We start from the raw sequence: 26,093 nt of genomic DNA, 5'->3' as shown, positions 1-26,093 counted from the left end.
AACCTTTGATTAGTATATAGTAATATAAATATTATATTTTAAAATATTTTATACAAGTCAAATTTCTATTATCCACTTAACAAATTTCTATTATCCACCTAACAACTACTATCCACTTGACAATTATTATTTATTAATTAAAATTTTAATATTATATCTAAAAATTTTATTACCCACCTCACAACTAGTATCCATGTGACAATTATGGTTTATTAACTTAAAACATATAATACATTTAAATTAAATATAGAACTAAAAGATATATTATTCGCATTCTAAATTAAATATAAAAGTTAAAAAATATTATTCACATTGTAATTGTGTTTCTAAAATTTAAAAAAAAAATATTCACATTCTTATTGATTTTTTAAAATTAAAAAAAAATATTCAGAATCTAATTGTGTTTCTAGATTCTTATCCACTTTATGTCAAACAATTGAGTTAGATTCTTATCCACTTTACTCGCTGTTATTATTTTCCAATACCGATTATGGCCTGACCAAATCAGGAATGAAGATTTCCATTCTAACAAGCGAGTTATTGATAAAACAAAATTCTGATTTGACTTGAATACCTAAACACTGTTATCAAGATTACCATTGAACGGCTGAGCTATTAATAACAGGAACGTGTGTTGAATTCATGATACCGGCTGTGGCCACGGAACTGCAAAATAGATTTGACAAATTCGGCAACCTTCTCAATTGACCGAAAGAAGCAAACACTGTTAATAACATTACCGTTAAGATTATCATTGGACAAGTCTCCTATTGATAGTAGGGGCAGTCACGGTAACTGTAAAATAGATTTGACAAATTCAACGACCTTCTCCGTTGAACAAAAAAGCAAACTCTCTTATTGAGATTACCGTTGAACAGAGTGATTTGAATGAAAAAACGTGGAACAGAGTGATTTGAAAAAAAAAATTAATAAACTATTGTTCCGAGGAAGAACACCGGTGATCTCCAATGATATGGGAGAAGGATGTCGATTAACTTTCTTATCTCATCGTTTTGCTTGGAACCCCTTAGAATTGGGGGAAAGGGAGTGGGGAACCTGAAAAAGACGTGCGCACGTTTGAACGATTAAAAGTTTAAAATCTGAAGGCAGAGGAATACCATGTAAACGATTCATAGTCAAAGTCAATCCTTTGGCCTCATGCAACCGTGTCAAATTTACTAACCTCGAATCCAGGAAATCAATCCGCTTGCTGCTGCTAATGAATTTCGTGTATGGTATCGATATATATACGCGTACCAAGCTCTGGTAAGATACACATATTGCGATTGGCATTGCACATCAGAAAAACTAAGCTAACAACTTGCATAAAACCACAGAAGCAGAACTGTCTTTTAAGATATCCGGCCTTTTTATACTTGAGGACATTGAGATTCAGAAATTCATGTCTCGCTTCATAGATCACCTGTATTCAGTACTACGAAGGATGGGGATGCTCCCTTCATTCCTTACAGCTTCAAGCAGCAAGGGCACTCTTCTCCATAAAAAGTTGATCCGGACCCAAAACCGAAAATCGATCGCCTGTTCTTCAAGACACCCACTAGTAAAAGAGATGGGCCGATACGAAAACATAGCGCTTGCAGATATGTGGCAAGATATTGAAGGAGCAGAGTCGTGGAATGGGTTATTAGATCCCATTAATCCAGTATTCAAAGCTGAGATTCTCAGATATGGTGATTTTGCAGAGTTGTGCTACGATGCGTTTGATAGTGAACTTTTGATGAATGGTTATGGTGGGGCTAAGTATAGTCCTGATAAATTGTTCGATAGCAGTGAAATGGCCGGTGATTCCCAGTATTACCCCAAGGGCTATAAAGTGACCAAATATTTGTATGCGGACACAGATATCTTAGGGCGGAAAATAGAGCAATCTGTGTGGATTGGGTTTATTGCAGTTTGCACAGATACTCAAGAGATACGAAGACTAGGACGGCGGGATATTGTAGTAGCGTGGAGAGGAACCCAAACGGCTCAGGAATGGATAGAGGACGCAAGAGATATTTTAGTTCCTGCCAGATTATCAATTACTCCTCTCAAACACAAGCGCATCGGAGCCGGATTATCGTCTACTGCTCCTTTCAACGACAACGGCGTCCGAGTGGAGGAGGGATTTTTCAGCTGTTACACTTCTCATGGAGACAATTCAATATCTGCAAGAGATACTGTTATTTCAGAAATTTTAAGACTGGTAGATGAATACAAGGAAGAAAGTTTGAGCGTAACTTTAACTGGACACAGCTTAGGAGCTGCTCTCGCAACCTTAAGCTCATATGACGTTAAGAAAAACCTTAACGCAAATTTTCCGGGACAGCCTATACCTGTGACTGTGTTTGCATTCGCGAGCCCACGCGTTGGGAATAGAGCATTCGCCCTGCGAATGGCGGAGGTGGGAGTGAAGGTGTTGCGGTTGGTGAACAAGAACGATATTGTTCCCAAAGTTCCTGGACTTGTTTTCAACGAGAACTGCTGGACATGGTTGAGTCAAATGTTGGATTGGTTTCCCTGGACATATTTTCACGTGGGCGTGAAAATTGTTTTGAATAATAACGACTCTCCCATTCTGAGAGAGCTCCATAATATTGATCCCGCTTACGCCCACAGTTTAAAGAATTATCTTCATCTAATTGACGGCTATGTCGGGAACGGCAAACCTTTCAAATCTTCAGGGAATAGAGACCCTGCTCCGTTTGCTGCGGCTCACTGATCCTAGAATTTCGCTTTTCGGGGCAGCACCTGCAGAAGAACAAGAACTAATAAGATGACTGATTGACTCCTCCGAAACCCCCGTGAACCAGCAAGATCACTGACTGAATTTTTTCCAAGACTTTATTATCACCATGAGCTTTCTTCGAGCAAATCATGTGATGTGATCTTTTTGAGCCAATCACGTGACCAGCACAAGTGGTTGTATTATAAGACTGCCTAGATCCCTCTATCAGAAGCTAGCCCTTTTGTCTTTTATCAATTAACGTGTAATAAAATGATTCTGACCTATTTCATTATGGAAGTGCCAAGGATAAATGTCGAGATGCCATGGGGATAAAACTAGTTATTTGACTCTATCAGAATCGAAGGCAATTTTTGTCGTTCCATTAGCTTCCAGAGAAAGACTTCTTCAATGCGTATTTGCAGGCTCCGCGCTACATGCCAGGGCTGTCATGGCTGTCTGCTCCAGTTGCTGCGACTTCGGATTCCCCTTCTGGTAGCAGCACCAGCAGCAAGATCAAGAAAATGAACGAGCAAGATGACTGATTCAATCCTGTGAAACCCCTGTGAACTAGTAAAATCAGTGACCGAATTTTTCCATGGACTTTATGATCACCGGGGTCTCTCTTTGAGCAAATCATGTGATCAGCCCCAAACGTGGCTGCGGTATAAGACTGCATAAGTCGTTATATCATGGGCAATTTTTTTATCCTAGGATTTAACCACCATATTACAATATATATAAATCAATGAGACTTTATTTTTTGAAGTATTTATGATTTTTTTTTAATTTTTCTGAATCATCTTTTTTTAAATGTATTATGGTTTATTTTATGTATATAGTATTAATAAACTAAGTTATCGTAAAATAGTTTATCTACAAATTAAAAATTTCGAGTAAATCTTTATAACATATTTTTTTAATATATATATTTAATTTTAAATTTTTTAAATTTTAGTAAACTTAATATTTATCTTAAAATATTTTTAATTTATTTCATTATGAAAATGTAAAGGTAATAGTCAAGTTGGCTTGGTAATAAAAGTAATTAATTTACTGTAAAATATTAAAAACAATTTTGCCTATTTATTAGCTTGCATGAACTCCACCCTACAAGATCGAAAGTATCTCTCTGTTTTAACTAGCTCAAAGAAGAAAATTAATATAGCCAAGATTAGAACGAACACTCATGAGCTCCATAGTGAAACAGATCCTCGCATGCAACCACATTAGATCTCAGTTTCATATTCTTTGTTGCAATACTGACCTTCCTAGGCTTTTAACATGTCAAAATTTTTCCATATTATTAAATGTTGTTGCCATCAAATCTTGATATCCTGCATACTACAAAATATATGCTATGTTGACCTCGATTTCTGAGGTAAGGATCTTTTTCAGTGAGCAATGAAGCATAACATGTAAAGCTAATACTGATTTGCCACCGCATACAATGGTATGATTGATACAACTTACAATGATGTGATCAATGTGGGCAATTAATTTGGAGTACTAACATTTTATGAACATAGCAAGATAGCATTCCCTTTGTTTGCATTTTATTTGGAAGGTTCATTTCTTAACTACACGTAATCATATCACAGAGTATTTATCCTACCTACCGTACCTCGATGGCATTTCGTGCTTTCTATTTTCCATTCTTTTTTTATACATTATATTAAGTATCAGCTGGATAGATAAATTATTGCTAGGGGCCTTTATTGAGAGCGGCTAGTACGAGCACTCAAACCGATAAAGATCTTACGTGCCTCAATCAATTCTTAAGCATGGGTTTACTTTACAGAAGAGATTCTCCTGAAGGATGACCTACTATGATGGACATTGTGGGTACACTCCAATCCATTAGAGACACTTTTCAAGGCATTGGTGGCATTCCAAAACCTTAATGAGATTTCACATGTTTGTTGGTTGATGCAACTACAACTCACAACAACAACTCTAGCGGAGGCAAAAGCTCTTCTACATTCTAGAGTGTTGTAAGAGAGCACTGACTGTGTCACTAGACTATATAATATTTTGAGTCCATTGCCATTAGCTACATGTAGTGTGAGTTTTATTTTCCTCTTTATTGTTGCAAAACTAGTCTTATTCCCCTCTCGTTTTCTATGGATGTCTATTGTTGAGCACATGTGGGTCTAAATATAAAGTTACATTATCCATCCCTTGTTGACTTGTCTCAACTTGCCTTTTACTGCCACATGATACATTGGGAATTGACATCCTGTATTCATCAATGGCTGAGCGATTAATGTCCTGGAATCTAATCACCAATCTTCTTCTTTTTGAGAAATAGACATTTTGCATATACATCACATACACTATTGGTAGTAAATTGGATCGATATATAGTCTTCACTATTGGTTTTACATTGTAGAAAATTGATAGGTTTTCTCGCCTAAGATTTATTGTCTTTTACTGAAGAATTCAATTCTGCAATTTTCTTTCAATGGCGTGGGCACAAAGATCTTTTTGGAAGGAAAACAGGCACCACACCTAAGATGTCGATTCTTTCCCACGCACCGTTCTAATGTATAACCATACAAACTATCACTTCAAACAGCAACACCGAACTCTCCGGAGTGACAAATGAATCAAACCTGCATTATAATGAAGTGCGTGCTTGTTGGGTGATGATATTCAACTCCTATCCATGCAAGCTCATTTATCCTTCATCCAAACTCAATCTGATTTAGATACTTCATTCATCCTTTAATTTAGCGCATGAGTTGAGACTGTTTTCATTGAATTTATCGTTCTATTTTCCCTTATGGTGTGTCTTTTTATGGGCCAATTGAATTATGTGCGGATGCATTATGTGATTTTGTAAGAAATATCAATGATAATTTTTAGAGTGGAAGTTTTGAAATAGTTTTCTTTAAGATGTTTTTTTAAGTACACATTTTAATATTTATTTTTAGTTAACTTTGTATCACACTATTGATAAATTTGAATGTCGCACTTTCTTCAATGAAGCTTGCCACTTTAAAATAATAGTTAAAAATTTATTATGCAATTTGCGCTTTAGAAAAAATGTAAGTTTTTTTTTTTTTTTTTTTATCTATGATTTTTGTTTATTCTTGTACTGTAAAAATGAGCTGATTGTATTTATGCAGCCCTGTAACTAAAAAAAATGTGAAGGTTTTGTAACTTGCTCTAAATCGAAAGGTCAAATAAGAGGCATCGTTTTAAGAATAGAATGGATAAACCTGTCGTTAGAGAGCTTCCAATCCTCTTAAGTAGCATGTGGCATGTTCGCTATCACAAGGAAAGTCGTCCTGAAATAAAGTGAAAAAAGAGTGAAGGTTTATGACGAAAATAAGTATAAACCTGCCCTAGTTCGCTCGTATTGGTGAGAAAATGCTGACTACTTGAAAAACCAAGTTTAAGCTAACACACAACCTAGTGCTCTAGTTTAGAGCTGAGCCACCAAAGAAGGAGCCCACAAGGGGTGGCATAAGGTTCACTACACATAGTAAGGGATTGAAAAGTTGTTGCGGTAGGACATAGTAACGAAACCAAAATAAGAAAGGAATATAATCGAGAGCAGTGTACCAAAAGATGGCACCGGGTATACGAAGACAGCAGAAGACTCACCCAACAGTCAGACAAATCGCTGCCGAGGTTGAAAAGGATAATCCGTAAGATAAGGTCACACCGCCGTATGCGTGTTCCGAAGCCCATTGTATTAATACAACTATGTGATGAGAATGACGGGGATTTCATCCACGCTTCACAACGATGAGAAAAGGTGATTATCTTGGCTATTGTGAGAAGATAGTCGGTGAACTTCAATGGCTATTCTCAAAATCAACATAAAGATCTGGCTACGTTGGGAAAGGCAAACCTTTCAAATCTTCACGGAAGGCAAACCTTTCAAATTTCATTATGAAAATGAAAGGATAATTGTGAACTTGGCTGGGCAATAAAAGTAATTAATTTACTGTAAAATATTAAAAACAATTTTCCCTATTTATTATCTTGCATATAAAAGGGTTGCTTGAATGGGTATTTGCAGGCTTCCCATTCCATGCCATCTAATTTTTATGTAAGATTTTATCAAATGTTTAGTCTAACAAAATTTTGCAGTATAATATTTTTTTATATAAATATTAAATCTATAATATATATTTTTATATGACCATTAACATTTAATTGTAAATAATTAATTAGATATTAAAAAGTCTTAATTTTTCAATATATTTCTTAAAATTATATTTATTAATGATGGAAAAAAACTTCCAAAAACATCATAATATTAATAATTTATAAAAAATATATAAAAATTTTTATATAATATTTATTATAAAAAATATTTAATATTTAAATATCTATTCTATATTTTTTATATTATACCATAATAAATTTTAATTTTAGTTAAATATTTTTTTATAATAAATATTTAAATATGATATTTTTCTTTTCTTATTTATAATAAAATTTACAGTTTTTTCCCTCTCGGACAAGGGGCAGCTTCGGGTCCATATAAATATTCAATATATCTATATTTTTGGCAATATATTACCTATAGCAATTGACGATTAAATTTGAAGTTTTTTTGCCAGTAGGAGAAGAATTAGTCTCCGCCTTTAGGAGTTTAACAACACATATTTTAATTTCTGAAATGTTGATAATAGTTGGTTTTTGTTTTTATATTAAAAAAAATTATGATATAATTAAGTGTAGTTTTATTAAATTATTTATATTATGATAATATTACTTAATTTTTTAAATTTATTATTTATAATGAGTATTATGCAGCCATAATTTTAATTTATAATTTTAAAAATATAATTTAAATTTTAGTTATTTTATTTTTATTGTTACACAATTATTAAAAATTATTGATAATATGTTATGAGATTAATGATTAATACTTTCTAAATTAAAAAACAATATAAATATAAGTGCTTCTTTATTATTTTAAATAACTTATTGAATTGTAACATAAAGGTATTTTGTTTTAAGTATTAATTTAAGGTTAGAAATTAATGTATTTTGTTTCAAGTATTAATTTAAGGTTTCAAGTATTAATTTAAGGTAAGACATTAATGTATTGTGTTTCAAGTATCAATTTAAGGTTAGATGTTAATAAAAAATATTTGATTTTATTATAAAAGAAATTGAAAATAAATTTAAGAGATAATTTTAAAAATTATTATATTTAATATGTTATGAGATTAATGATTAATATTTTCCAAATTAAAAAACAATATAAATATAAGTGTTACTTTATTATTTTAAATAACTCATTGAATTGTAACGTTATGGTATTTTGTTTCAAGTATTAATTTAAGGTTAGATTTTAATAAAATGTATTTGATTTCATTAAAAAAGAAATTGAAAATAAATCTAAGAGATAATCTTAAAAATGATTATATTTAAGTTTTATTTGTTTTGAAATTTTGAAAAGTGTTTTCAAATTGTTTTTAATCCATAATATTATAGTTTTCATGTACATTAATAGTGTAAAGATTGCTTAAACTTATTTTTTTTTATTGATGAAGTGTAGTGTGTTTCATTTTATGTAATTGATTTCATAAAGTAAAATAAACATTAAGAAATCGAAAGTTATTTTATTATTGAAAGTGTGTTATGGAATTAGACATTTTGAATAGCTCAAGAGTGATAACCTGCAATCTTGAAATTTTTACAACTAATATAGCCTTACATGTTCAAATACTTATACTCCTAATACAATAATGTCTATTACAATTTGTTAAAAGACAAATATTAACAATATTTATATATAAAAATTATGTCACGTACCCGAATTTTTTTTTTATTATTAATCGTATTTAATATTCTATTGCTCGTTATGGTTTCTGGTCGAACGCCTCACTGTTCGTTGACTTACCCACATATGGATTTATATGTTGTAATGTATATGAACATATATTGTTTACACAAATGATTGCTGGGAAATTAATTTATCAATGATTATGGTTTTCATAAACTTAGGGTGGCAAGGACCCTTAGCGATTTGGTTGATTGCTTTATTAAAATTGGGCCGCCATATGAACCTTGGGTGTTATCAGAGTTGACAACCCGAGGCATCCGCTGGCATTCCATTGTAATGACAGGTGGGCACGGCATTAAACACGCCGGCTCGATCACGTGAAGGGAGTGGGCTGGCGTTAAGTCCCCGCCTAACTCTTTACCGCCATGATCAAGGGTGTGGATGGCCCGGGATGGATCTGAGGGCGGAGACGCCTCCAGATGTCATAGCCGAGGTTTGGAGGGTATATGACTTGCCCTTCTCGATTAATCGGGTTATTGTGAAGCTCGGCGCCCCTTTGCTCTGCTCCGCGCCACCTCGTTCCAGTCTGAGCTCTTCTGGTAAATTCCTCATGCGCTGAGCACTCGTTCCTCTGCCGAGCGAGTAATCTTGCGCCGATCATCCGTCTGTTCATTATATATAAACATATACTACTGAACTCTGGAGGTATGTCATGGATTGTAACCTACCGGCTCTTTTTTTCTGTTGTTCTTTTGCTTTCGGGTAGATGATTATCTTCCTTCATGTGGCGGTGCTAATTGTTCCTTGCCATGGTGTGTGCATGCAGTAGAACCGGTTCGGAGTTCGTTCAGATGAGGAGGCCCTCCTTCGAAGGCTATGGTGCTCCCGGCTCTATACCAGGTGCGTTTCTCCCGGTTGCACGGTATGCGATTTGGGTTACATTTCTTACTCTTTATTTGGTCTACCCGCAGAGGGTCTCCCCTGCGCCGAGCCGTAGCCCAACCTTACCTCACCGTGGTTGGTCGCAGGTGGCAACAGGAGGCTCCCCACTGTACTATTCCGAGCCTGCCCTTGTGCTAGCCATGGGTTCCGTCGAAACCCTGGCGCTTTCTGTGGTTAAGGCTAGAGAATCCCCCAGAAAGTGGAAACTGTATTCGCATTTTAACCATTTGTAATTTTAAAAATATAATTTAGATTTTAGTTATTTTATTTTTATTGTTACACAATTATTAAAAATTATTGATAATATGTTATGAGATTAATGATTAATACTTTCTAAATTAAAAAACAATATAAATATAAGTTCTTCTTTATTATTTTAAATAACTCATTGAATTGTAACATAAAGGTATTTTGTTTTAAGTATTAATTTAAGGTTAGAAATTAATGCATTTTGTTTCAAGTATTAATTTAAGGTTTCAAGTATTAATTTAAGGTAAGACATTAATGTATTTTGTTTCAAGTATCAATTTAAGGTTAGATGTTAATAAAAAGAATTTGATTTTATTATAAAATAAATTGAAAATAAATTTAAGAGATAATTTTAAAAATTATTATATTTAATATGTTATGAGATTAATGATTAATATTTTCCAAATTAAAAAACAATATAAATATAAGTGTTACTTTATTATTTTAAATAACTCATTGAATTGTAACATTATGGTGTTTTGTTTCAAGTATTAATTTAAGGTTAGATATTAATAAAATGTATTTGATTTTATTAAAAAAGAAATTGAAAATAAATCTAAGAGATAATCTTAAAAATGATTATATTTAAGTTTTATTTGTTTTGAAATTTTGAAAAGTGTTTTCAAATTGTTTTTAATCAATAATATTATAGTTTTCATGTACATTAATAGTGTAAAGATTGATTAATTTTTTTTTTTTTTTTATTGATGAAGTGTAGTGTGTTTCATTTTATGTAATTGATTTCATAAAGTAAAATAAACATTAAGAAATCGAAAGTTATTTTATTATTGAAAGTGTGTTATGGAATTAGACATTTTGAATAGCTCAAGAGTGATAACCTACAATCTTGAAATTTTTACAACTAATATAGCCTTACATTTCAAATACTTATACTCCTAATACAATAATTTCTATTATAATTTGTTAAAAAAAAAGATTAACAATATTTATATATAAAAATTATTAACAAATTATATATATTATGGATGTCATATAAATTGAATGGCTAGTAAACACTAATAAGTAGCAATCCATAAGAAGCATCAAAACACTTATTACATGATACATCTCATATTACTAAAAAAAAAAAAGCAAAAAAACTCATAAAAACTAATTAAATTATAACTTTATTTTAAATTAGCATCATTATTATTATTTGTAAAAAAAATAATATATAAATTAAACATTCATAAATTCAAAAATACATAGAAGAAGATTGACTACAAAGATTTACAACAGCTTTGAAGATTCTTAATCTACAAATAATGTTTCTTAAAATAGCATAATTACTATTATAAATCTCAACAATTAATTTATTTAAACAACTATATACATTAATTTGTATAAACCATTATGAATATTATATTCTGAAATATACTATGGAAGTTAAATTAAATTAAAATTTTAATATTAGAAAACATATATTACATTTAAATTATATATATATATATATATATATATATATATATCGCATTGTAATTTAAATATAAAACTAAAAAAATTATTATTCACATTTTAATTGTGTTTTTAAAATTTATAAAAATGATAGTCACATTCGAATTGTGTTTCTAGATTCTTATCTACTTAACCTCAAACAATTGACTTAGATGTAAAATAATTGGCTGCTAGCATGGCCTGACCAAATCAAGGAACCGTTGTTCTTAACATTTCCAAAACAAAATTCTGATTTGACCAAAACAGGCAAACACTGCAATCAAGATTACCATTGAACAGCAGAGCCATTGATGCTACACCGACCAACATGGAAACACTGTTATTTAGATTACCATTGAAAAAGTGTTTTATTCATAATACGGGCGGTGGCGACGGGACTGTAACGTAGATTTGCTTCAATCGACCGAATGAAGCAAACACTGCTATTAAGATTAGCATTGAACAAGTGTTCTACTGATAATATGGGCAGTGGCCTCGGTACTGTGTACTGTAAAATAGATTTGACAAATTCAAAGACTTTTTCCGTTGAAGAAAAGATTCTCTTCACTGAAACCCCCCGCAAACTAGTAAAATCACTAACTGAATTTTTTCATGTCATCCGCCCATGACAAGGGTTGTTTGGACCATCCTATCATAAGCCAACCTTCACTCTTTTATCCTATAAAACGACGAGTCATCTATTTCATTGTGCTCGTTGTATTGTCTTCGAGAAAAGAATTCTGGCATGATAACATAATAACATGATAAATTTATCTAATTATTATGTTGTTTTCCTTATTTGCAGGTTGAGTACACCATTCTACAATATGTTAGAAGAATTTTACTTTTTATGCCGACTAAATGTTTATTATACATGTCTGTGAGGGGAATAACATAATACTAGTATTTATTTTAACAAAATATAAAATAATTAATATAAATATTTCTTAATTTCAAATTTATAAAATTGAAAAGGTGATGGTGTTATTATTTAAAATAAATATAATTTTATTTTATTTAATATATTTTAAAATTTATCTGATTTTAATTTGCACAACTATATTTGTAATTATCATTTTATATTATATGATGAAATTTTATTAATAGAATATTAAAAAGATTAAGTTATTTATTATATTGATTTTTTTTTTTCTTCGATCAGATTAATATTAAGCCAAAAAGATGCATTTGAATTTCAAAAATTCCATGAAGAGAGAAACGCCCTTGGTGAGAGTGATTGCCTAGATTATCCACTTAAAACTAGCACAAAAGATTCCTACCCAAATTACTTAATATTAATTAGGAAAAACATAAAGTTGCCTAGCAATCCACAAGGGCTCTATCATTTTCTTACCCACCAAATTGAAAGTCCAAAGAACAAGGTATTTCACCAAATCATAAAGAGAGAGGACACTAATTTCATAAATCCAAAAAATGTTAAAGGTGCCAAGACAAAAAAAAAAACTAAGAAACCAAAAGACCCAACCAATCTAATTTACAAAATCCAACTTTTCTTCCACTCCTTAGCTAAGATTCTAAACCCAAATCAATTTCATAATTCACAATATACTTGAGATACCAAACAAATATTACTATTAATACGTCTAAAGTTTATCTTTACTTGTTGAGTATGTCTAGACATACCTTTACTTATGAGACTACCAAACAAGATTAAAAAACATATGAACAAAGAAATATGCACGAGAAAGTGCTTAATTCCTAGAAAGAAATTCCCATAACCAATACTTTTACTTCATGTCATTGTAAATTCCATCCTCCCACCTACATGCATCCTTTAAAGATAGATAATTATAATACTAATCTATGAACAAAGTGCGAAAAGATATAGATAATTATAATACAAGTTATGAACAAAGTGCGAAAAGGTACCTTATTCATGGTGTTTATTAATTTTTGCACTTGGGTATTAATTTATCTTTCCCTATTAAGATGATACCAATTTCAAAAATTAAAAATAATAAATTTATTTTGAATGAACCAATTTTTTATCACATCAAAGAGATCTCTTTGCATATTCAAAACAACCTAATTTGTAACATAAACCTAACAACATTTTGAAATGTACAAAATATAAACTTGCGACATTGAAATATTTTCTTTAATATATTTTAGTATATTTAAAATATTAATAATTTCAAATTAATTAAATGTCTAAATAACTAAATTCAAATTTAACCACAATTTCTTTATATCGTTATTTCTATATATTAATCATTTTACCTGAAAAAAACATAAAAGATGTGACGGATATAACTAATCAACATGTGACTTGTTTGATAATATTTGTTGAGTTCAGAATAAATAGATTTATTAGGTTTTGCCGCAATATCAAAGGTAAATTATATCAATATGCGTCTTTGCATAATATCGGTTCAAGATAAAGAGAGTTGTTAGGTTTGACCATAATCCCAAAAGTAAATTCATAAATATGTGCAGTTGCATAGGTCAGGATTTAAAATGTGTATAAAACTAAATTAAAGTGCATGCCACCAGTGACGTGGTTGTAAAAGTAAGCTAGTGTCATAGTTTTATATAAAACCATGATGGGTTTATCTTTAGGCGAGGCATAATATCGAAGAGGAAAAGTGTAAAAGTGTGATGGGGTGATTTATACGGAAAAATTTGCCGCTGTTAACAGACAGGTAGATACTATTGCACACTTAAACAGAAACAGTGACATTCTTAAAAATTAAACTCCACGTGACGGAGAAAACAAGAAAGATGATTAGACCGCAGAGGTTATGATACAAAATTCAACAACTCATTCATTCGCAAATTCTGGATAGATTCACTTACTCGTATCATTCCTAACGGCTGCCACCTGCCAGAAGAGCTCTAGTCCTCTCCAAATCGTGAGAGAGTTGTCAATTAAAATTCTTATATCACTTTTTCGAGCACAACCGGAACCTTGACGGATACGTCCGTGCCCATGTTGGAATTATAACTCGAATCTAATTTCTTCCTCGAGGACTGTTAGGTAAATACTTCCAAGTCAATGCCAATTTCTAGCCTCATGTGTGTCCCAACCATGTGGAAAGTCGGAATGTTAGGTAATGAATTCTACGTCAATGTCAATATTTTTTTTGCAACCATGTCAAATTTTATGACGACTCGCTACTGTAAATGGATTTACTATATGTCATCCAACCGCGCCTTCATAAGAATCACTATTATGAGGATGGCATACATATGAGGGCTCAGTTTGTGTGGGGTCCACTTTCTAATAGATCAGTTTCAAATCTCATATTAGCTAATATTAATGGATCGACTCTTAAACAGAAAAAAAATAAAAAAAATCCTGATTGATTATTGATTACAGTTATGCTAATAAATTTAGAATTTTCTGTTTATAAATAAGGTTTTGAAAATTTTATTTTAATTATTAATAATTGTTAAGTGAATGTAGAGATTTAATCTCAATAATATTCTAGAATCTTCTTAGTTAGTAGTACACACAAATCAAAAACGTAAATAAGTGTTATTCTAAGTGAGGTCATTATTTCATCTAACATTACTAAAAAACTGAAAATTTTGGATAAGAACATTTATTTTTTTCATTTTATCTAAAATTGATTAAACGTAATTAAGTCAACAAGTCACTCTATTTAGGAATAAAGATTTTATAATTTATTTTAATTAACACATAATATTTTAGAATATTCATAATAATATACACAAATCAAACTTTGATATTTATCTCCAAATTAGTTATGCCATTGTTTTCATTTTAATTCAATTGATTAATTTAAAAGAAATCATGTAAATAAGTTCCATGTGAAGTGAGTTATGGTTTTTTGGGAGCCTACTCTATAGTAAAGTGGGGTACATGTCTGTGTTTAATAATCTTGTTCGATTTTTAAAAAACTTTACTAGGGAAAAATATCAAGGGGATGATGGGAGATGCTATTGCCCTTGCACTAAATGGGGGAGCTTGCATTTTGTAAGTGTTTTAAAATAGAAAACTAAAAGACATGGAAAGAGACATGGGATCATTGAAGGGAGACTAAAGTAATGTTATCCCTTGATAAGCTATATATTCATATTCTTTTTATATTACTCATATTTGTAAAATTTTGTATTGTTAAAATATTTTTTATGTAGACTCATTTTGGATGAGTGTTTGTAATCATAAAGTCAAGTTTTCCCCCTAGGTGGCTGAACGCCCCAAGTAATATTAAAAATGATGTTGTACAAGTTCATGAATATGGGGCGAATATTGAAGATCAAGTCAATGATCTTATAGAAGAAGATGACAATAATAACATAGATCAACATGATGGGATAAATGAATTGACCCAAGACTTGTTCGCTTGACTTGTCAATGATAAGGATGAGGACAATGATTTTATTTTTGATGTACCTCTACTAGAAAAAGAAATGACACCACTTTATGAAGGCTCAAGAAAAAATATTCTCTGCTATATTATTGCCTGTGAACTTAAAGGTTTTGAATGGTTTGTCAAACACTTATATGACACAGATCCTAAGGTATGTAGTATGTTCCCATATTATACATAAAGGTTGCTTTTTTCTTATTTTTTATTGTTAATTAATTTGTGATTTCCATAAATTCTTGAGGAATTTTAGAAAAATTAGAGCAGAAAACCCACCAAAAAAACTTCCAAAAAATCTTACTAAAGGCAACTCAATTTTCATTCACACATAATATTCATCCTCATTATTAGTTTATTTTAATTATAAAATAATCAAGATATTTTTTATTTGTAGATTATTGCATTTATCATTGTCAATTTATAAGTGCATGTTAGTACACGATAGTCTTTATATAAATAATGCTTATAATATAATCCAAATAAATAGATTAGGGTTTATGATATTATAAATTTATATTGTGTTTATATATACTAATAATTAGATTGATTTTAAATAGTGTCTACATTAGATTAAAAATGTTAAATGTTAAACATTACGTTTACATTTACATGTTTACTTTTTTATGTGAGATTTACCCTATACGGGTTGTTTACATTTACCATTTTCTCGGCGCAATTAAAAAAATATAAAATATAAAAGTAATAATTATATTTGTATTTATATTTAAGGCATTTTGAATAGCTCAAGAGTGATAACCTTCAATCTTAAAATTTCACAATTAATGTAATATTACATGTTCAAACAAATTTTTTTAATACAATTTTTTTATTATAATTTATTAAAATAGAAAAAATGATTAACAAATTATAATTATATATATATATATATATATATATATATATATATATATATATATATATATATGTGGATGTCATATAAATAGGCATCAATTTGTAAGAAGTATTAAAATAATACTTACCACATGATACATAAAAAAATTAAAAGAAATCATAACTTTATTTTAAATTAGTATTATCATTATTAATTGTAAAAATAATTGATATATAAGTTAAATATTTATACATTTAAAAAAACATGGAACAGATTATTGACTATAAAAATTTAACATACCATTGGGTGATGTCATGGCTTATTAATACCACATCAGTAGAGATTTACAATACCATTGTGCAATATCATGGCTTATCAATACCAAATCCCAAAAAAGTATGACTATCTTCATATGACACAATTTTTTTTTTAATTAACCAATTTAATTAAAAAGATAAAAAAGACGTAACTACTTTACAAATAAATATCAGCCTTTAATTTGTGTATACTAATTTGAATATTATATTCTAAAATATTTTGTGCATGTCAAATTTCTACTTTCTATATGACAATTATTAATTATTAAATTAAATTTTTAATATTATAAAACATATAACATATTTTAATTAAACATAATATTCGCATTCTAATTAAACGGATAAAATTTGGAGGCTTTTGATGATGTTGAATTTATATCTACCATAAAAACACGATTCAAACAACGCTACCGCAAGATTTCTAGACTTCCCACGACCACGCATATCCTTAGCTCGGTAAAAAAATCTTTGGACATGTGTCCTATTGATAGTACGGCAGTGGCCACGGTAGTGTAAAGTTGATTTGACAAATTCAACGACCTTATCCATTGAATTAAAAAGGGGACTTTGTCATTAAAATTACCATTGAACCAATAAGTGATTGATTAAAAGAAAAAACCTGTAGAAGAAAAATATTCAACAGAATATATTGTTCCGATGATACGCATGCCAACTAGCGTCCCGCCTCGATATTGCTTTCGCACTTCTGATAGCCACGCAGCTTATGAAGGTCAAAGTTAGTCACATACTTGGAAGGGGAAATTACATATTTCGACACGTCAAAAGTGATTCTGAATCCCGAGCCAGAAGAACACCGGTGATTTCGAATTCTCCAATGAAACAGGAAAAATATGTCCATTAAAGTTGTTGTATCATTGTTTTGCTTGGAACCGCTCACTCCGAACAGCCGGGGATAGCCTCACAGGGACGTCAGCAATTAGAATTGGGGGAGGGGGCCTCAAAGAGACGTGCGCACGTTTGAACGATTAAACTTTTAAAAGCTTATGCCAGAGGAATACCACGTAAATAATTCATAGTCGAAGTCAATTTTATGGCCTCATTCATTCTATTATCCATTCATTTTTTATACATTATGTTAAGTATTAGCTGGATAGATAAATTATTGCTAGGGAGCTTTATTGAGAGGGGCTAGTACGAGCACTCAAACAGATAAAGATTTTAGCTGCCTCAATCAATCCTTAAACATGGGTTTACTTTGCACAAGAGATTTCCCTAAAGGATGACCTACTAGATGGACATTGTGGCTACACTCCAATCTGCTGGAGACACTTTTCAAGGCATTGGTGGCATTCCAAAACCTTAATGAGATTTCACATGTTTGTTGGTTGATGCAAGTACAACTCACAACAGCAAAGCTAGCGGAGGCAAAAAGCTCTTGTACATTCTAGAGTGTTGTAAGAGAGCACTATTTTGAGTCCATTTCCATTAGCTGCATGTAGTGTGAGTTTTATTTTCCTCTTTATTGTTGCAAAACTAGTCTTATTCCCCTCTCCTTTTCTATGGATGTATATTGTTGAGCACATGTGGGTCTAAATATAAAGTTACATTATCCATCCCTTGTTGACTTGTCTCAACTTGCCTTTTACTGCCCCATGAAGCATTGGGAATTGACATCCTGTATTCATCAATTGCTGAGGGATTAATGTCTTGGAATCTAATCACCAATCTTCTTCTTTTCGAGAATAGACATTATAATTTTGTAACTTTATCTGCCAAACCTGTTGGCAGTGCGAGCATATCATTTACTTTTTCCAACTAGAATATCCCTCTGATTTAGGTTTGCATATTCATCACATACACTATTGGTAGTAAATTGGATCAATAAATAGTCTTCACTATTGGTTTTACATTGTAGAAAACTGATAGGTTTTCTCTCCTCAGATTTATTGTCTTTTACTAAAGAATTCAACTCTGCAATTTTCTTGCAATGGCATGGGCACAAAGATCTTTTTGGAAGGAAAACGTGCACCACACCAAAGATGTCGATTCTTTCCCACACACCGTTATAATGTATAACCATACAAACTATCACTTCAAACAGCAACACCGAACTCCCTGGAATGACAAATGTATCAAACCTGAATTATAATGAAGTGCGTGCTTGTTGGGTGATGATATTCAACTCCTATCCATGCAAGCTCATTTAACCTTCATCCAAACTCAATCTGATTTAGATACTTCATTCATCATTTAGTTCAGCGCATGAGTTGAGACTGTTTTCATTGAATTTAGTCTTCTATTTTCCCTTATGGTGTGTCTTTTTATGGGCCAATTCAATTATGTGGGGATGCATTATGTGATTTTGTAAGAAATAGCAATGAGAATTTTTATAGTGGAAGTTTTGAAATAGTTTTTTTTTAAGATGTTTTTTTAAGTACGCATTTTAATATCTATTTTTAGTTAATTTTATATCACACTATCGATAAATTTGAAAGTCCACCTTCTTCAATCAAGCTTGCCACTTTAAGATGATAGTTAGAAATTTATTATGCAATTTGCACTTTAGAGAAAATGTAAGCTTTATTTTATTATCTATGATTTTTGTTTATTCTTGTAGTGTTTTTTGGTTCCTTTTCTTATTGCATTATCAAGTACAATATCACTCTAGTGTGTTTTGGTTTCTTTTCCTATTGCATTATCAATTCCAATATCTCTCTACTAGTGAAACTCCTTTACAATCAATATCTCTCTAGATTTCCTACTTCTCCAATGCTAACGCATGATAACTTTGGCATAATTGCATATGAAAAGTACATCTTTCCATTTAAGTTTTCAACAAATTCTCAATTGATGTCACTCTTCAACAAAAATTCAAAGCACTTTATAAATCCTTGATAATCCAATGGGATTACTCAAAATAATATAAATGGGGTCTACATTAGAGTTTCATTTCCTGGGATAGAGTTTTTAATTATCTCTTACGTAGATCCTACCCTCTTTTGGCACTAGCAACTTGCCTCTTGGTGTGGCCTAAATCTTTAACGATGTACTCTTTATAGAGTCTATATTTATAGATGCCTGTATACATGAACATTTAACTTTATACTAATATAAGATCTTGAATTTCTTTCTAGAGATATAATCTGCCTCTCTTTGCACCTTTTGGGGCAATTGCTAGTTTTAGTAAGTTAAAAATATGGTCTGAATGATTATAGTTCTTTTAAATATTATAGATCATGTGTCATTTTTTTTTTTTTAAATCAATGGCTATAAATGTAGTTTTCAGGATTGTCATAACTCTTCACGTAATTCTTTAAAGTGTTCTAGCTCAATGGAAGAGCGTCTTCCTTACAAGGAGGTTGGTGGTTCGATTCCACTTTGCACTAACATGAATTAATCAATGATTTTGTAGTTTACTTTTAATTAAATGTTTTTTATATTGATTTATTTCAATGCTGAGATATTTCTGGATTCATTGTTCTATATTGTCTCTAGAGAGACAAAAGTGATCTTTAAATACAAATTTTATTGTCTCTAGAGAGACAATAGATAATATTAAAGACATATTGTCTCTAATCCAAGTGTTGTCTCTAGAGAGACAAAAATGAAATTGTCTCAAGAGAGAAAAAAATGAAATTGTCTGCTAAGAGACAATAATGATTGCGTTATATATTTTCTTTATAGAGACAATTTTTTAAGACAATAATCTTTAAGACAATATTTTTTAAGACAATAATCTTTAAGACAATCATTTCTAAGTAAAATATTGTTTAAAACAATAATTTTTTAGACACCCACTTAAAAACAATATTTAAGTCAATACACAAGATTTTTTTTTGTCTCAAGTTAACACCATTTACCCAAAAATAGTCTCAAAGATTGTCTTAAACCCCCCTTTATGTAGTAGTGTAAGCTGATTTCAAGCTAGGTGTGATACCCTCCTTTGTGGGTTAAACTATTCTGAACCTAAGCCGACGAAATCTAGGTGATATGTAATATGAAAACAAAATGTGTTATTAAATAAATTAATAAAATAAATCACCTGGAGGGTGGAGCACCAACAGAGAGGAGGTGCTTGCAAATCCCATGAGGAATGGGATAGAGATGAATATTTCATGACAAGATTCTAGATGTGATTCTAGATAAGCTTGGATGAATTGGATATCCATCGGATGGATGGGAGATAAATATCCATCGGACATAAAAGCTTTGTAGGAGATAAAGACAAGATTTTATGAGGAAAAACCTCGTGGTGAATAAGGCGAGCTTTCTGAAAAAGACCTAGGAAAATGGAAAAATCTATAAAAGCATGATGCCTCTAATGGTAACTAAATCATGAAAGAGGGTATTAAATACCCAGTGCATTGATCAATTGAGGACAGTTGATCCTTGGCAAGATGTTTAGCTCGAGGGGAATCAGAGGTGATTCATGGTTGGGTGTTGGTGCTCCTCCCTCCAAGTGATTATTTTAGATGGATTCACATGCGTGGGATGTGTTGTACATCGGTCTCTTACCATTATGTTCTTATTATTTGTTTCAGTTATATAAATGCTACACTATGTATTGGTACGGAAAGAATTGCAGTTTATGCATATGACATTTATGGCTTTTAATTAGGGAAGAGTACAATATGTTGAGTTGTTTGGGATAGTGGATATGTATTACTTCTAGCTTATGTGCTATCTGGATAATGATTCTGTATTCATATTACATAAGTTATTTTGGTAGTGTAATTTGTAACTATGTCAATGGTTTCATCCTTATCCATGTTACGCTATGTTGAAGGGAAGCATAGTGCATCAACTGGCTATGCTCTCAACAATGCATTCAAATTGTCTATGTAAGAAAAAGAAAAAAAACACTTACCTAGTGGGTAGAAAATTAGAGCAAAGACTCTTTGCGCATAGTTATGCATGGATTCAACCATCACTCTCAACCGAGTTAAAGGAAAAAGATGACAATGAGCACACAAATGGATCCATCTACGGTTGAAGTGTATTATTGATCCCCAACCCCGTTCCTCACCAAAATTTTCTCAAGGTCATGCGCTCGCGTGCATACAGACATATATGCTGGTTTTTCTTACTGTTCCCTGCGATGTTTTGATACAACAATAGTATATACTTGAATCTATTTCATGATTTGGTGTTTTAAATGCATATAATTTTATTGATTTTTAAACTAGTTTTTGAATCGTGATTTAGTTTCTAAGAAGTAAAGTATGTTGGCATCCTCTGAGATCCTTCCAAGGGAAAAGGATAAGTGAGTTATTTGCAAGCGTAAAGTGAATTTAGCGGCGTTGTCTCTTGCAGAGCTGTGAGTTTGTTCACATGAATATGCATCTCTATCTGAATAAGGCCGATTTGAAGAACTTTTTTTTTGAAGCCTATTATTGTTATGGATATTGGTCCTTAATGTGCCTCGATTCAAAAATTGTTTCTTTCATCTTTCTATGAGGAGAAGTCGCAGTGTTCATTCAATTAGAAATAATACTTGGATAATACGTAAAGTCGTTTTACCTGGGGAATTTGAAAAGCAAGGAAAGACCACTTATGAAATTTTGGCAAAATATGGATGCTCAGAAGCACTCGACCTTCCATGCTGAAGGAATCATTACTGAAAACCTATTTAAGATGGTGAAATTTTTGAAAATAAATTTGCCATACTTTAGAAAAAAAAATTGGTTGTTCTCATGTCATTCGATTGCCCTTTCTTTATTGAAAACATTGGGAAAATTTGTTGCAGACATGCAGAATAAGACACCCCAATCCTTGTAGTTTGGATATTCACGATTGATTATGTGTTACTCTCTTATAAGAGATATTTTTTGAAAGCATTTTTTTCTTGAGGCTAGATAAAGTTAAGAATTTCATAGGTCGACTAAATATGAGTTTTTGTGATTGCCCAGAAGAAAAAATCTCTTAATATAGTTTTTTCCATGTTAACATTTTGGAAATGGAAAAGTTTCTTTGAGTGAAATGGCTCAATAAGCTAGCGACTAGTCGTGAAAGTATGATTATATAAAGGAGGAAATGTTAAACCTTAGTAATGTGTCATGCAATGGTAAAGATTCCCATGAATAACAATAATAGTATAAAGAGCATGAAATGGCATAACAAAATCCTTGTGTTAATACATCTATATACAACGGAGTGTGATGGTTCTTCGAAAAAGTGACTAAGGAGAATCTAATGTTAACATGTTATATGGAAGCGTCCTTGAGTGTGCTAAGTTTATAAACACCTCTTAACAATATGAAACTTTGCAACTTAATTGCATACTTTAATGTATAAATCTCATATAGATAAGGTTCTCGAGAAATATCTAACCGATATGAACCCTTCCAGTTTGGAAAAGAAATTGAGACATGACGGACGTACTTCTTATAAGAAGTGAAAAGAAAAAATTAAGTTTTGAATAGTGACACTATGCATATTTAAAAAAATAAAAGAAAAATGGTACATTTAGATGCATGGCTAAATAAAATCACCTAATACTTTAAAGGAGGATTCTATAATAGAGAAAGTCCATAATTGTATCATTATCGTTATGATACATATACCCGTGTATGAACATGAATTCTTTCTATACCATAGTTTGGTTGAGTGGTCATTCAGATAAAAATGTCTTAAAAGGGATCATGCTTAATATCTGTGCATAGTAATGAGTCATATGAATATTCCATGTAAGCACTTTCTGATGAATGATGGTATTGATGGTCTCTTACATGTCGAAAGAAGGTAAAATTCATTGCTCAACAATCATAAAGATGTTGGTTACATCAATGCCTATTAAGGGGTAGTATGCTCTGTAGAGGAAAAGTGTGTGATTGACCTAATGATTATATTGGTAAAATAGTGTGGAGTTCTTGTTTTGTTTTGATAGACTGTAGGTTTTGTTGCCTAGATGTTGGGCATAGTTGTGACTTGTAGAATCAATGTTAGACTGCTACCAATGCTTACAAATATGCGTAGAATGTATAAATTTGGTGTTTCCTCCATGCAGGGGATTTGAGTTGCTTATTGAAATTATATTTTGTTAGCATACATGCATGGATTTTTATGTGCCAACAATAAATAGGCAAAATGTGCATGATTATGTTTAAGAGTCAGGCTGGACATGGGAATTGTAGGTTATTATTCTTACAGGAAAAATCTTATAATTAAAGTTGTTATAGCATGCAATAGGGAACAAATTACCTAAAAGTAAGTAATGCACATAGGGGGAAGATATCATTACTTGAAGTAACCCACTTACATATGTTGCCTTCATGAATGCAAGAATCCCAATTCTCATAAAACTAGACTATAATTCTTGATAGAGATTAAACAATGGTCATCATGCTATAAAAACAACATATAAATGGTATAATTTCCATCAAAACATTATACCAAGGTAAATGATGGTGAGAACATGTTATAGTACAGAAATATATAACCGGTACAAATTGCCACTCAAATTAATCCTTTGATTAATGCATCTACATACAATGTGATTTGTTCTTCGGATGGAAGAAAGGGGAAATCTTAACCTAAACAGATTCTAGGACATATGCATCTTCTGATGGATATGCATAACAAAACCTATAAGTATCCTTGAGTACAAACCATAGTAATTTATGAAGTGCTCAAATGGTATGGACCACTCGGTCAATTAGATGGTATTTAACAATATATTTAAATAGATTGATATCATATCAATTGAAACGAATAAATTGTATCAAGAAATTTTGAGAGGTTCACTTATTGGATTGCAGAAGACAGCAGAAGACTCACCTAACAGTCAGACAAATCGCTGCCGAGGTTGAAAAGGATAATCCGTAAGATAAGGTCACACCGCCATATGCGTGTTCCGAAGACCATTGTATTAATACAACTATGTGATGAGAATGACGGGGATTTCATCCACACTTCACAACGATGAGAAAAGGTGATTATCTTGGCTATTGTGAGAAGATAGTCGGTGAACTTCAATGGCTATTCTCACAATCAACATAAAGATCTGGCTACGTCGGGAAAGGCAAACCTTTCAAATTTTCAGGGAAGGCAAACTTTTCAAATTTCATTATGAAAATGTAAGGATAATTGTGAACTTGGCTGGGCAATAAAAGTAATTAATTTATTGTAAAATATTAAAAATAATTTTCTCTATTTATTATCTTGCATATAAAAGGGTTGCTTGAATGGGTATTTGCAGGCTGCCCACTCCATGCCATCTAATTTTTACATAAGATTTTATCAAATGTTTAGTCTAACAAAATTTTGCAGTATAATATTTTTTATATAAATATTAAATCTATAATATATATTTTTATATGACCACATTTAATTGTAAATAATTAATTAGATATTAAAAAGTTTTAATTTTTCAATATATTTCTTAAAATTATATATTATTAATGATGGAAAAAATTCCAAAAACATCATAATATTAATAATTTAAAAAATATAAGTTTTTTTTCTACATGTTAGGACTCGTTTTCCTTCCACAGAATTATAAAATTGTGCTTAATGATGATGGCAGTGTAAATTAAGAATAATGATTTCATTAAGAATTCCTTCTGAGATGATCATAATGGTAATGGCCACTGATTTTAATATTAGATGGTATCTCTGTTGTAAGATTTGCATAAGACCATGGGGCATGCAGAACAATTTAGGTGTAAATGCATCTAATTATGGTTCAATCATCTATGCCATGTTTGTCATAAGGAATTCTAAATATCCCATCACCAACCTGCAAGAGGATGTAGATAAATATAGTTGTAGAATTAATAAATGGTCATGACATAAAGAGGAACATAACACCTGTGTTAAGGGTGAATTTTCACCGTAAACAAAGGAAAAAAGTTAAACTTGTGGAGCCTAGTGGAGGGTTTTTGGGTAGGCTCAGGAGGTTGGTTACACTTTTAAAGTAAAAAGAGATTTGGTTCCTCTCAGGGTATGGTAGATCCCGACTTAATATGGACCTGTGTTGGTGTTATTAAAAATGTATGATAGAATTAGATATTATTAATAGCTCAAGAGTGATAACCTGCAATCTAAAAATTTCATAGTTAATGTAATGTTACATTTTTAGGCTATTTTTGTTTTATATAACTTTTTTTTTATAATTTATTAAAACATAAAAAATAATTAACAAATTATATATATATATATATATATATATATATATATATAATGGATGTCATATAAGTTGAATGGTGAACACTTATAGGGGCCAATTGGTAAGAAATATCAAAACATTTACTACATGGTACATCTCATATAACGCAAGAATATATATATATATATATATATATATATATATATATATATATATATATATATAAAATTAGTATTATTATTATTACTTGTAGAAATAATTGATATATAAGTTAACTATTTATAAATTTAAAAAAACATGGAACAAGGTTAAACATTTATACATTTAAAAAAGTATGGAACAAGATTATTAACTATAGAGATTTACAATACCATTGGGCAATATTATGGCTTATGAATACTACATCCCAAAAAACCA

The 26,093-nt window shown here is 31.0% G+C and overlaps 1 protein-coding gene across 1 annotated transcript; it reads left to right on the top strand.

Moving 5' to 3' along the window:
* The first annotated feature begins 1,444 nt into the window (after positions 1-1,444).
* Positions 1,445-2,722, top strand: LOC149143122 (phospholipase A1-Igamma1, chloroplastic-like). The gene has a single exon (XM_089451687.1). The coding sequence runs from the start codon at positions 1,445-1,447 to the stop codon at positions 2,720-2,722; it is 1,278 nt and encodes a 425-aa protein (XP_089307813.1).
* Positions 2,723-26,093: the final 23,371 nt, after the last annotated feature.

This window comes from Pinus tabuliformis, chromosome X (assembly GCF_031772625.1).
Source record: "Pinus tabuliformis cultivar Carrire ecotype Pingquan chromosome X, CPIR1, whole genome shotgun sequence".
NCBI classification, from domain to species: Eukaryota; Viridiplantae; Streptophyta; class Pinopsida; order Pinales; family Pinaceae; genus Pinus; species Pinus tabuliformis.
This window is presented reverse-complemented; position numbering and strand designations above follow the sequence as displayed.

What these genes read in the sequence shown, in the direction of transcription:
- LOC149143122 (XM_089451687.1), top strand. Translation starts at nt 1,445, where the DNA reads ATGGGGATGCTCCCTTCATTCCTTACAGCTTCAAGCAGCAAGGGCACT.